Raw genomic sequence first — 12553 nt, 5'->3', positions numbered from 1 at the left:
TTCAGTATGGTATCAGAAATACTTTATACACTTTCACTATACCTTTAGCAATTTGAGCTTCTAAACTCTTTTATTTGAGGTTTTTTTATAAAAAAATTAATTATACGTATATTAAATTTTCGCCAATTCAAAATACAATTTTAACTAAAATTTATGTAGTTCTCAAAACCATTCCACATAATTAATTTGCGTTTAAATTTTTAATGTTACTTAAAAAATTTATTCTAGGACATGAACTTTCAGCTTTAAATTTATTTCAATTCTTAAAAAACTCAGTTGAGATTGCAAAATATTTAAGATGAATATTATTGTTACATAACACTATTGAAATCGGCTTTGCTAACGAATTTTAAAAATTATAGACGTTTTATTCTCTTTAATTGACTTTAAAGTTCATTAACCTTAAAGCTTTTAAATGAAGGCTCGAAATTAAAACATCCTGTTTTTGATTTATCCTTTGTTAATTTAACACAAATATCTACATATAACCAATATGGAATGAAGTTATGAAATATTATTCAAAATTAAAGCAATAAAAAATTTTTTAGCACTTTAAACAAGATTTTCACTTACAGGACATTTGTACTGGATTTTTCTGACATTATAAACCAATTAACTACCACCATTTCACAAAAAAATTAATATACAAAGTTCTAATTTCCAAACTCCGAAATTAAACACAAAAAGAAAGTTAAAAAAAATACCAAAATTCACTTAACAATGCACAGGCTTAAATCATAAATAAAAGTTATCCTGAGAAAATTCAATAAATTTCATTTGCTTTTCCTTGAAAAACGAAATTTCAGTAAAAAACTTTTAATTTTTTTTTCTGTTTATCTTAGAATTATCAAATAAATTTTTTGATGTCAATGACACTGACACCACACTATATACATATACAGAGAAAAAAAAACAAACACAATATGATAAGAGAGGAGGCAGGGGGAATTAAATAAACACAAGCATCTCTCATTCTATTTTCCTTTGGTTTTTCTCATGGAAACTTGCGTAACATAAAAATAAAAATATGATCTTAATTTTTATTAAATAAATCCTCGTGAAATTTCCATTTATTTCCATACAAAGAACAAAAAAAAAATGAGAACGAGTGCAAAGCTAAAAAATTTAAAGGAAAATGAAAAATTGAAAATTCCCTTAGCCCCTCCAATATTTAACAGAGCATTTTCATTCAACGTTTGTGTGTTTATTATAAATTTATGAATTTTAATTATCGTAAAACTCTTTTCTTTTAGTCTACACTTACAAATATGAAATTAGAAAGGAAAATTGTTTTACACAAGAAAAACTTCAAACGACGAATACTTTAAGGAAGAATTTTCCCAATGTTTGTATATGAGTCTTGCAAACACAAAAGGTTCAATTGAATTTTTTTTATAAGAAATTCTTGTATGTACAATGCAAATGAAAGATAAATATTTGGATTATTTTTAAGGAAAAGGTTACAAATTTCTTAACGTATTTATAAAAAGTCGGGAGTATACATAACTAGTACGCTATTGTAACATTTAAAATTGTCCTCATACAATATATTTGATTCGTAAGCTCTTGCCACAATGTGAATAAAAATGCTCGATACGCAATTTAGCAACTTCACTCGTTCACAGCTTATCAAATTTCCACTAGTATTTCGTCTTAAATATCTAAATAAAATAATAAAAAAGCTTTTATTACAGCTTTTCTAAATTGAACTCGTAAAATTACTAACAATAAGTGTATTCAATTCGTCTACGCTGCACAAAATAATTTTCCAATTAATTGGCTTTGGTGGCCGGCATGGTTTTTGTTTAAAATGCGGCTTTATTACTGTTTTCGATCTGCAATATCATCGAACAAGCAAAATCATTCTCACATCAACTATAATCAAAGTAACTTGAACGCGAATCTGCTTCTCCTAATAAAATCTACTGTCTTAATTGTTTTTCCATTTTCTTCACCATTATACAAATTACATAATTATATCCTTTTGCAATATACATTTATTCAACATTTTTCCAAATTATGTTGAGCACCAGTATCCATTGTCAGTCATATGGCAATCTTACCTTTTTAACATTTTCATAAATCTTTTAAAAAACACCCGACATAAGGTAAAAAGAAAAGAACAATGCTTATTCGCTTTTTATTCGCTTTGTAAATTACTTGCGATTTTAAAAAAAGAAAATTTTTTTTTATAATAATAAAAACGAAATCGCAGTTAATCGCGAACATTTTAAAATATAAACAAGAAGAAAAGAAGGAGACTCTAAGCTATAACCGACATTATTACATAATTTCACTTACAACACACTCGCATAGTTGCAATTCACATTTATGTGTAGATAAACTTACACTCTTAAATATTTACAGACCACATTCACGTATACAACACCATCGTATATTTATTCTATAAGATTTTTCAGCAATTGTTTGTCGTTTATTTAAGCTACTTCTACATGTTCACCTACATGTACATATGTACACATATTTCTACCTATGTTATGTAAACATATTTGAGTTTCATGAATAAATTTTAACCATATTTACAATATTATTGTTCTTTTTTTCTTGTCTTACCTTTCTGTTTTTTATTGTTCCTATATAAAGTTTTATACTGTTGTGGGTTAAACATGTCTGCTATTAAACTTTATTTTCATCCTGTTCCTTAAAGTACAATATATTTGTTTCTTTCGTCCTTATAAAATAATTTATTTACATATCCTTGTTTCTATATACAAAACTTTTATTATCCATATTAAAAGTACAAAAACAGGAAAGAAAAATTATGAATATTATTTTAAACGAAAAAAAATAGAGTTGACCGTGTCAACTCTGTGTTACCAGTACGAATTTGTTTTCCTATGTGCGAATAAATATGTCATAGCTGAGTATGAGACAGACTATGACTCTAACTTACCGTATTTCATATTAATTTATGCAAAATTTCAGTACAGTGTTTACAATATTTTCTAAGATAACGCCAAACTACTATTGAAGTTGTATGGCAGTTACCCGAATCAGTACCCCGATCATATCCAATTTAAATAGGGCATTTATTATGATAAAATATTTGGTCAACTTGGCTCAATTAATATTTGAGTTATTGTTGAAGCGAACGGACAGACAAAGCTAAATCGACTCAGAATTCGACGCTGGTCAAAAACATACACTTGAGTCTATGTCTCAGAGCATTATTTCTTATCGTTACAAACGGTAAGGCAAATTTAGTATACCCTTCGAACATACGTTCGTACGAGTATATAAAGAAAAAGCAGCAAGAGTTATAGCTTCAAAAGCGTTTTTTACCTAAAATTTAATGTAATTGAGTGCAGTACAAAAAATAATTGAAGAAAAATTTTTAAAATCATTTTCACAAGATTTTAGCTACAAAAAGGATAAATTTAAAATTATTTTTTTAAACCAAAATTTTAACTAAAGAAGAAAAATAAAAAGAAACGATGTTACAAATGACTTTTGGGGAAAAATGTTAATTTTATTTTTATATTAAATTACTTTGCAATCTTGAATTAAAGATCTCAAATTTTCAAAAGAATGCCAAAATGGTTCGGTAATGAAAATTTCTGATTTTATATGAAGTTTTACCATAATGACAACTAAAAATTTCGTATTGACGTACAAATTTTTCATATATTAGAAACTAACATACTAGGGTTGGTTACATACTAGGGTTGGTTTTTTGCATAACTTATATATTGACAGACAATCGATCCCCCTTTTACTTTTAGTAAAAAGTATCTTTCCAATCATATAATTCATTAAATAATGATTTGAGTTTTAACTATTAAAATAATTTACTTTAGTTAGAGGAATCCCTTCGGTTTTTAGGAAATCAAAGTTTTTTGCACCTAATTGTTACGAAAGACAATTATGTTGTTGCTTTTTCTACCAAAACCCATGTAACTGTAAATGAGGAATACTTAATGCACAATACACAACCAAAGGTAACAAACTTGAAATGTTCTTTAACTAAATAAACAAATTTGTGATCCCGTAATCGTAATATCGAAAAAAAAATTTTGTTTTCATGTTAAAAATAATTTGGCTATGAAAGGGTTAAAGAATATTATTATTAGTACGTACGGAATTTAAAAAAAAACTTCAGCCTTTTCGAACAAGTAATTTATTTACCTGAGTATTTTTAACATGTCTATTCCTGTAAGATTTATGTAATGTGTCAAAAAGCTGCCATGCGCTAACAAAATTTCCTACTTTTGCAACATTTGCAAGAACAGTCAGAAACACATAAAAACTTGCTTTAATTTTAAGTTTAATGATTGCCAACATTATATTATTGTGTAGCTGAGTAATTAAGAAGGGTTTACCCAAAACATAAGAAAAGAAAAATTTTTATAATTTTTTGTTTCAACCTGTATTTTATTTTACTCATTATTCTATCATTCTAGGATATACAAATTATCTCTATTTCTCTTTCTATTATGCAAAACATCATATACGTAACATCATGCTTTCAGTTGATTAACAACTCTTTCTTGAAATATACTATTCCTTAAGGAAAATGCATACTTCATTTAAACTGAAGACATGTAGGGTGACCAATACTACTCATCTTATAAATTTTATTTTTCTCATTCTACATTTTACCCCTTTTAATAATTGTATAGCTTTTTTTTCATTATTTAATACAAATACCCTTTTTTTATTCAATTGTCTTAACATATACATACATAAATAACTTAAACTTCTTTCTTAAATTTATTTAAACATGTTGTTGTTCGCTTTTTCAATCAAAACAATTTGGTCACTTTATGAAATCTTGATAATTAAAATCACATAACTATGGTAGGTGAAAATAAATCGATAACGCAATATTTATTTTATAAGAGATACTTTTTCTTTAAATTGCTATACTTTGTCACATTAATTATGGCTAGATATGAAAATAAAAAAATCTTAAAGCTATAAAAGATTGTGTAGCTAGGCGCATTCGTGTAACCATTTTGTAATCTTCATTATTTTTATTAATACTTTACTAAGCGTATAGCATTTAGCTTCCTCTTAACATAATCAAAATTGAGAAAATTAATAGTGAAAAAGCGTAGTTCAGAGACAGATTAAAAGTGACCAATGTAAATGCAGTAACTAAATTGAAGCATTTGAAAATCAAAAACGACAATTTATCACCCCATTTCATAGCGAGAGTTTGTCACAAGCGAACAGAATAATTCAAACGATTTTTAATTTAAGCTGTTAAAAAATTTAGATTTTTTCTATCAAAAAAATGTTTCTTACTAAGTTACTCGTAAGTATGCTTTAGTATGTTTATCCCGTTAGAAGGCTTTATAATATAAGCCTAAAATTATAATTAATTACTACAGTTTTTACTCCTGAACGACAGAATTTTTAGAAAATTCAATCTATTTATTCGGGTGCTCTATTGACTGGGACGAATACATTGTCAATAAATGTAGTCTCAGTTCTATATTGATTAATGAAATATTTAGTGACATTTTATTAGAAAATTTCAATCAAATTTAAAATTCAACGAAATCTGCTTACATCTTTTATAAACAGAAAAACCCTTTCTTCCAAGTGAATAATTAAATGGTTAGTAAATATGTCATTATCACAATAGTATGTGTAAATGTGTTAAAAATTATATCTTCAGCCCCATGATTTTCTATATAGGCATTAAAATAGTTTAAAATATCCACAAGTGGAATTTTTATGTTTTTGTTTTAAATAAATTAGTCTAGATTCTAGAAAGTAAAAGGAGTCCAAATATAAAAATGAAAACTATTCATGTATGTATGTATACGATTATGTTATTTAAAAAAAATACAATTTTCAATTCCTGAACTTTGAAATGATCATTAACCATTTTTTCAGGAAGCAATTCAAACAAAAATCCGGAAATCCTTTTAAAAGTCCGGTTAACACTCAGTAAAATATCATTCACATGAAATAGAGAAAAATTGCAAAAAAAAGAAAAATAAAAAAAAAGAAAAATAAAACCCTTTTGAACAAAAATAGAAAAGGACGCTTAAAAATTCTATGAACTTTTATTTAACCTGTCACAAGCTACAGTATATTCAATTATATCCGTCGGGACCCTTTATTTTTTTTTCTAAAAGCTCTTTTTTCATTTGTGTGCATGTGTTTTGTACATTTATTTATTATTTATTTATTCTTATTTTTGAATTCACCTGCTATAGAAAAAAATCCTTTTGTTAGTTTTCTTTTTCGTTTTGTTTTTGTAGACTGTTGTAGAGAAGTCTGCTTTTCTTTTGGACTTTAACATTTTGTTAATTCCTGTATGTACCCATTATATAGGTACGGTAAGTGTATATACCTGTATATGAATTATTTGAGGCATATATTTATGCAATTATCACCTATTTTGAAGTACTTGCAAAAATTCTATATTCACAGATAATTCTAGCTTCTCTATACACAAAAACTTTACGTGTACGAGTAAATATGAACGCAAATGTGTGAACCAAGCAATGAATAATTTTTTTTTGAATTTGTTAAAGCACAATAAACGCAACAAAAAGAATAGAGGGAAACAAAAAAAGTTTCAATTTTTTTTTTGATGAGTTTTTAATTTATTCATAAATTAAATACAACATTCATTTCTTGTTTTATACAAAATCAAAAAAAAAATTTCTATTTGTTTTCACTATGACATGTTTTAATTATATGTAGAAGAAGTGGGGTAACCATAGTACTGCAATTTATATGAAGTTTAAACTGATTTCAAAGTTTTTTTTAAGAAAAAAAAAAGGAAAATTTTGACTTGATATTCATTACTTACTAACTGCCGCTACAAGTAAATTTTGCTTAAGTTAAAGCTTGAAATTGTTAATTTTTAACAAATTTTGAATTTGCAGTGCAACTACGCATATTCTATTAAAATTTGACTTTTTGATAGAATATCTACAAAGAATTCAATATTACTAATAAAAATGTAAAAAATTGCTATTTTTAATGCTAATTTTTATTTGCTGCAAGCGCTGTTTTCACTGGACTTATTGATTTTTGCTTTTAATCAAAAAATAAGAATAAAATAACCCAATTAACTTAATTATAATTTAAATAAGTTATTCGCAAAATTACCATTCTATATAGATTTTATTAAGGACTGGATTGGGAAATTGTTTTGTCGACTTCGAACTCATCTTTCTATACTCGACTTCAAATTAATCTTTCTAAATAAACTAAAATTAACACAAAATAAAAATAAGTAAGTTAAAAATCACTTAATATTTGTTATAAGTGAGCTCACACTTAAATTTAAAATATTTATTAAATTTAGCCCTTTATAACATTATACTTTGTCAAATTTGATAATTTTAGAAGGATATTATAGACTTTTTAAAATAAGAATCTCTAATAGACCAATCCGCATTATTAATAGACGGAAAAACCAAGTAATGCAGAGATAATAGTTGGTACCTTAGACCAGTTTTATCTGTTCAGAGTTAAGTGATTTTTTAGGGTAGGAGTCACGCTCACCCACTGTCAAAGGAAAAAGGCACGTAGTGCAGTCCTTCTTCCTCTTTCGAGATTTTTTCACCTATAGTACAAAAAAAAAATTAATAGACCTAATTCGAAATTCCCCAAAACACAATAATTTTCTTTTTTAGAGATTAATTACTATTAATTTGGCAACCTTCGCTTAGAAAAATTAATGAAAAAGACTTGTAAAATTTTCCATTTTTTTTATCTTCATTCATTTGTTGCCATTTTTTAGCCCTTTTATGGATTGTATGGCAACAAAAGAAAAGTTTTCTATTTTTTTATTGCAATTTCATTTTTGATGAACTTTATTGTGACAAAATAGAATTTTTAATTGAATTTTTTTTCACGTTTTTTTTTTTGGTACTATTGAATTTTCATTATTCAAATATTTTCAATGAAAAACTTTCAAAATAAAGATAAAAAAAAATTTTTATTTTCAGAGAATATTAACGATTATGAGTTGCTCATAAAATTTCTGCAAATCCATTAACTGATAAATTTGTTTTTATATGTTTTTTATTTAATATTTATAATAATAATATATATTAAAAAAATAATAAATAAAAATCATTGTGCCTACGCAAAGGTTCGATATTTAATTCAATAAAGTGTATACAGACGCTATATATGCACGTACATACATTTAAACATACCAAATCCTTAATAAAAATGAAACCATCTGCTTCATGTCTGAATAAAAAAACAAAAAAAAACAAAATGTATTCGAAACTCTTATAATATAAAAATACATATAAGAAAAACAAAAACAGAAAACACCATAAACCAGGGGAGAGATTAAAGAACACTGAAACCATCCACTCCACCTTAAAAACTACAGAAAAAAGGCAAATCCAAAACATTAATTTTATAGTTTATTGTTATTGTTGCTGTCGTTGTTATTGTATTTTTCATTGTTGTACTGTTGCTCCTGCATGCCTTATTCAATATACATAAGTTATACCCTCACCATCTTTTTGAATAACAAAAATATCATCAGATACTTTTCAATTTCCCTTTTATTTTTTTATAACGAGTGAGTATAATTTTGCACCTTCAACAAAAAATAAAACGCAGGCAACCAGAATTTGGAACCTTTCAAAAGCCCTTTTATTTTTTATTTTCTTGTTTTGTACAAAATGTACATAAGAGTGTATGTGGAAGTTTTCATATATGTGTTCCTATAATTTTAAAAGGATAATCATAATGTTACAAGAAAAATGTATATATAAAAAATAAACACTTTTATAAAAAAAAAGGATATATTTTGTGTACATGGGGTATAAATAAAAAACATAGACATGTAGTTGTTTCTGTATGTCGCAAACATGGTATATATGTGTATGTGCAGACAGATTCTGTATACTTATTTGTTTCCTGTTATTCAAATACAATATTGTATGAATTTAAAATGCTTTGGACAGGAGTACATTTTATTTCCCTTAAAAACATTAACAACTTTACAGTGCCTGTTATGGTATTGTCATAACAATACCGATCAGTAAAAAAACTTACAGCACAATAGATATTTCGAATGGTATTTGTTAAATTTATTAAATGAAAGGGTAGATTAACTACAGACAGATATACCATTCACCTTAAAAATCTGTCATAAAAATCAATATTAAACAGAAATATAATAAAATGTATAACTTGTCCCAAATTTTATAAGATTTTATTCACTATAATTAATATGTCGTTTAAAGTTTTCTAAATTCTTGATTGCAGTGATGTTAAATACCATAAACTTTGTCCATTAAGTGCAGAATCTGTATTGATTCTGCAATATAAGTGCAATTTCTTCTGATTGTAATATTAGCAACCTTTTTTTAAATAATAATATCAAGTCTTTAAAAACTGAAAATGATTTGGTGTTGGTCATTTATATAAATCGTTATACCTAATCATATCATTGTGGAAAGTAAATTGATAAACAAATTCTAGTGTAACAGTCCTTGGACTAAGAATTTACAATTATTTATGCTTATTACGTACTTGCATATGCTTACATATCAATTTGTATTCAATACAATATAATATCAAATAGCTTATATTCCATTTGCTATGCAGTCAACAATAGAAATTAAAAAATTACATTACAGCTGTTATATTCAATCAGAGATAAATGAAAAATAACAGAGACATTTGCAGCTTGTTTGCAGAATAAATTTCATATACCATAACGCAGGAGTATAAACAACAATATGCTGTGTTTAAAACATTATGTAGGTACCAATGCGCTGTTATCACAACATGAAATTTGAGAATATTAACATTTTTTAGCAACAAAAATAAAAAAGGGAAATTTTTTTATTTTCTTTCTTCTTAAGCATTTCCATCCAGTGTAGTCGTTAGTGAAAATTATAAAATCGATAATTTAGTGAATTCAAGTATTTTTAAGTTATTTGAAAATGCTATTAGAAATCTAAAGCATTTTTTTAAGTAACTGGCTTAGTAAAAATAAAGTAAAAATTTTTTATTTTTAAAATTCATTAAATATTTTGTATTATTATTTACTTTTAAACAAGAAAACTAGACTCAAATTTTGAACAATTTAATGTATTCTGAATGTATTTAATGTATTCAAAAACTTTTTAAATAATTCTACTCCAATTGCAAATTGTTATTTAGTGTAATTTCAAAATGCTACTTTTACTAATCTATTACGAATAAATTATTAAATTAGGGACCTCAATTATAATCACAATTTCTAAAATTTTTACTATCACTTAACAATGTATAAGTCAGAGTTAGTATTTTAGAATAAATCTATTTAAAATATCTAAAATAATTTTTGGAAAAAATTTAAGAACTACGAGTATTTTTCAATTTTTACTCAACTATTTTATTTTGAATTTAAATTCAGAGTCTTAAATAAGATGTCATTAACAATATATTATTCAACTTACTGGAAAAACAGAACCAAAGCGGTGAATGGCAACGGCAGCCGATTTTCGTTATTAACCTAGAACAGAGCATAACTGCAAAATCAGTTGTACAATATTTTGCATACATGAAAACAGATAATGTAAAAAAATCCACTAGTGATACAATAGAAATTTACACTATTTCACCGTCAACGGTTAAATTCGCGGTGGTAATTTCGCTTCACTCTGAGCGGTCGGATTTATATATGTGTATTCTATATGAATTCAGCCATATCGCCGCGGAAAATCGCTCTTGTTCTGTTTTCAACTTAAATTCTATTTTCGAAGCCATAATGTACAGTCATCCCAACAACATAAAAAATTTTCTAAATTTTATGTCACTTTATATTGGTCACGTTTTATAATTATCCAAATAAAAGCAAATTGTTCTCCAAGAACTAGAAGAACTAGAAGAACTCCAAGTGTCTCAACATTACAACTTACACTTAAGCAGTTAAGCCTTGCTACCAGAATTGTCCTCTAGAAATTTCTAATTTTTTAAAGTGGGGAAATATTATTTAAAATTTTAATTTAAGTATTTTACAAATTGTTACAACAGCAGGCATCCTTAAAATGTAGTAAAAACGCTTCGTTTACAAGAATTCATCAATACTGATCAAATCGCTACCATATTGATGAACGGTACAGGTGATACTAATAGATACCGATATGTTTTTTTTTCTTATTTTCTTTTTTTACCTTTATTGTGCATTTACATAGTATTCACTATATTCTACATAAATTACAGAGGGTTGAATTTTTATTTTAAAGTTTAAAACTGAAATTTGTTTTGGCGTTTCTTTTTCTTTTTACTGTACACATTCTGTACACTGGTTTTTCATTTTCTATTATTGTTTTATTTATTATCAATGCAGAAAAATATCATCATGTTATTTTGATTTCCTTCATTCAGTTCAACTGAAACATTCATTCTGTTCAAACATATTTTTAAAATTTAAAACGTGTGCGGTGGTTCGAAAAAATAAAATTCTTTTTTATTTATTTTTCTCTTCAATTCCGATTTTTATTATTGAAAAGAAAACATAATAAAATTAACTATGTGAAATAAATGTTCTTAGCAACATGTTGCTAGAACTAAAATATTCTCAATATTAGAATAAATGTATATTGAGAGATTATTTTATCATTAATACCGAGAATTATTGAGTGTAAACATTTTAATTGAAAAAAATAATTAACAAAAATTTATTTTAAATTTATTTTAAAAATTTTTATATTTTGAATACTTTATTAAATTTAAACTTAGTGTGTGTTCAGATTATATACAGTGAAATTATTAAAAAATTGTGATCTTTTAATTTTATATAAAAAAAAATTATTAGTGTGTTTGTACAATTTTGGAACAAATTGAAAAGTTTTTTTCTTATACACAAAAATACTATTTAATTAAAAATTTTTGCTATTCACAGACATAATTAACAATTTGAGATTTTTGAATACCAAAAATATAAACATACATACACACATACATATATATAAATTTTCAATTAAACAAAGTTTATTAAATTTCGTGTGGAAAACTTGTTTAATTGTTTTTTAAAAAAGAAATACAAACATAAAATTTAAATTGAATTTTGTACTAAACTAAAAGTGCTTAAATTGAATTTAATTTGAAAAGTTTTCCATAATTCGTTTATTTTTAAAAAAACAAGTACTTTGTGCAGCTATACAAATATAAAAATTTTTAATGTAAATTAAGAACAAAAGAATTCGCTAGAACAAAATTTCAATAACATTCAAATAAAGGATCATTGAAATTTAATTTACAACTTTACTAGTGAAAGAAAAAATATTTGATTTGTATAAAACACATACATATGCATTCATATTTACATTTTCAAGGATTTATCAATTTAGAAATAGAAAATTTTTCAAAAAGAGCGCAGATCTTTTAACACGAAAGGATTTTGTATTGAAAATTTGAGAAAAAAGCCCGGAATGTTGTTGTTTCCGATATTTATGAAGTAAATATTATGATAAACAATTAAAAATAAAAAATTATTTTAAAAAAATTTTATTAAAAACATACTTACTTACACACACACATAATTATGTAAATAAATTTTATTAAATGCATTTATTTATTATTTTTGCACTTCATAATTTTT

At 25.3% G+C, this 12553-nt stretch overlaps 1 protein-coding gene across 3 annotated transcripts in view; it reads left to right on the top strand.

Moving 5' to 3' along the window:
- Nucleotides 1-12553, top strand: part of LOC129610174 (IQ motif and SEC7 domain-containing protein 1) — a 110122-nt gene that overhangs the window by 34224 nt on the left and 63345 nt on the right. The window contains exon 1 of one of the 3 annotated variants that reach the window (XM_055522591.1): nt 12200-12409. The exons of the other annotated variants lie outside the window; for them this stretch is intronic. Coding sequence (XP_055378566.1) covers nt 12384-12409 — 26 coding nt within the window. The 5' untranslated portion in view covers nt 12200-12383. Of the gene's footprint in view, nt 1-12199; nt 12410-12553 lie in introns of those variants that run through there. 3 annotated transcript variants of the gene reach the window in all.

The sequence above is a fragment of the Condylostylus longicornis genome, unplaced genomic scaffold (assembly GCF_029603195.1).
Source record: "Condylostylus longicornis isolate FDR11 unplaced genomic scaffold, ASM2960319v2 ptg000044l, whole genome shotgun sequence".
NCBI lineage: Eukaryota > Metazoa > Arthropoda > Insecta > Diptera > Dolichopodidae > Condylostylus > Condylostylus longicornis.
Note: the sequence above shows the minus strand (reverse complement) of the source record. Positions and strands in the feature narration are given on the sequence as shown.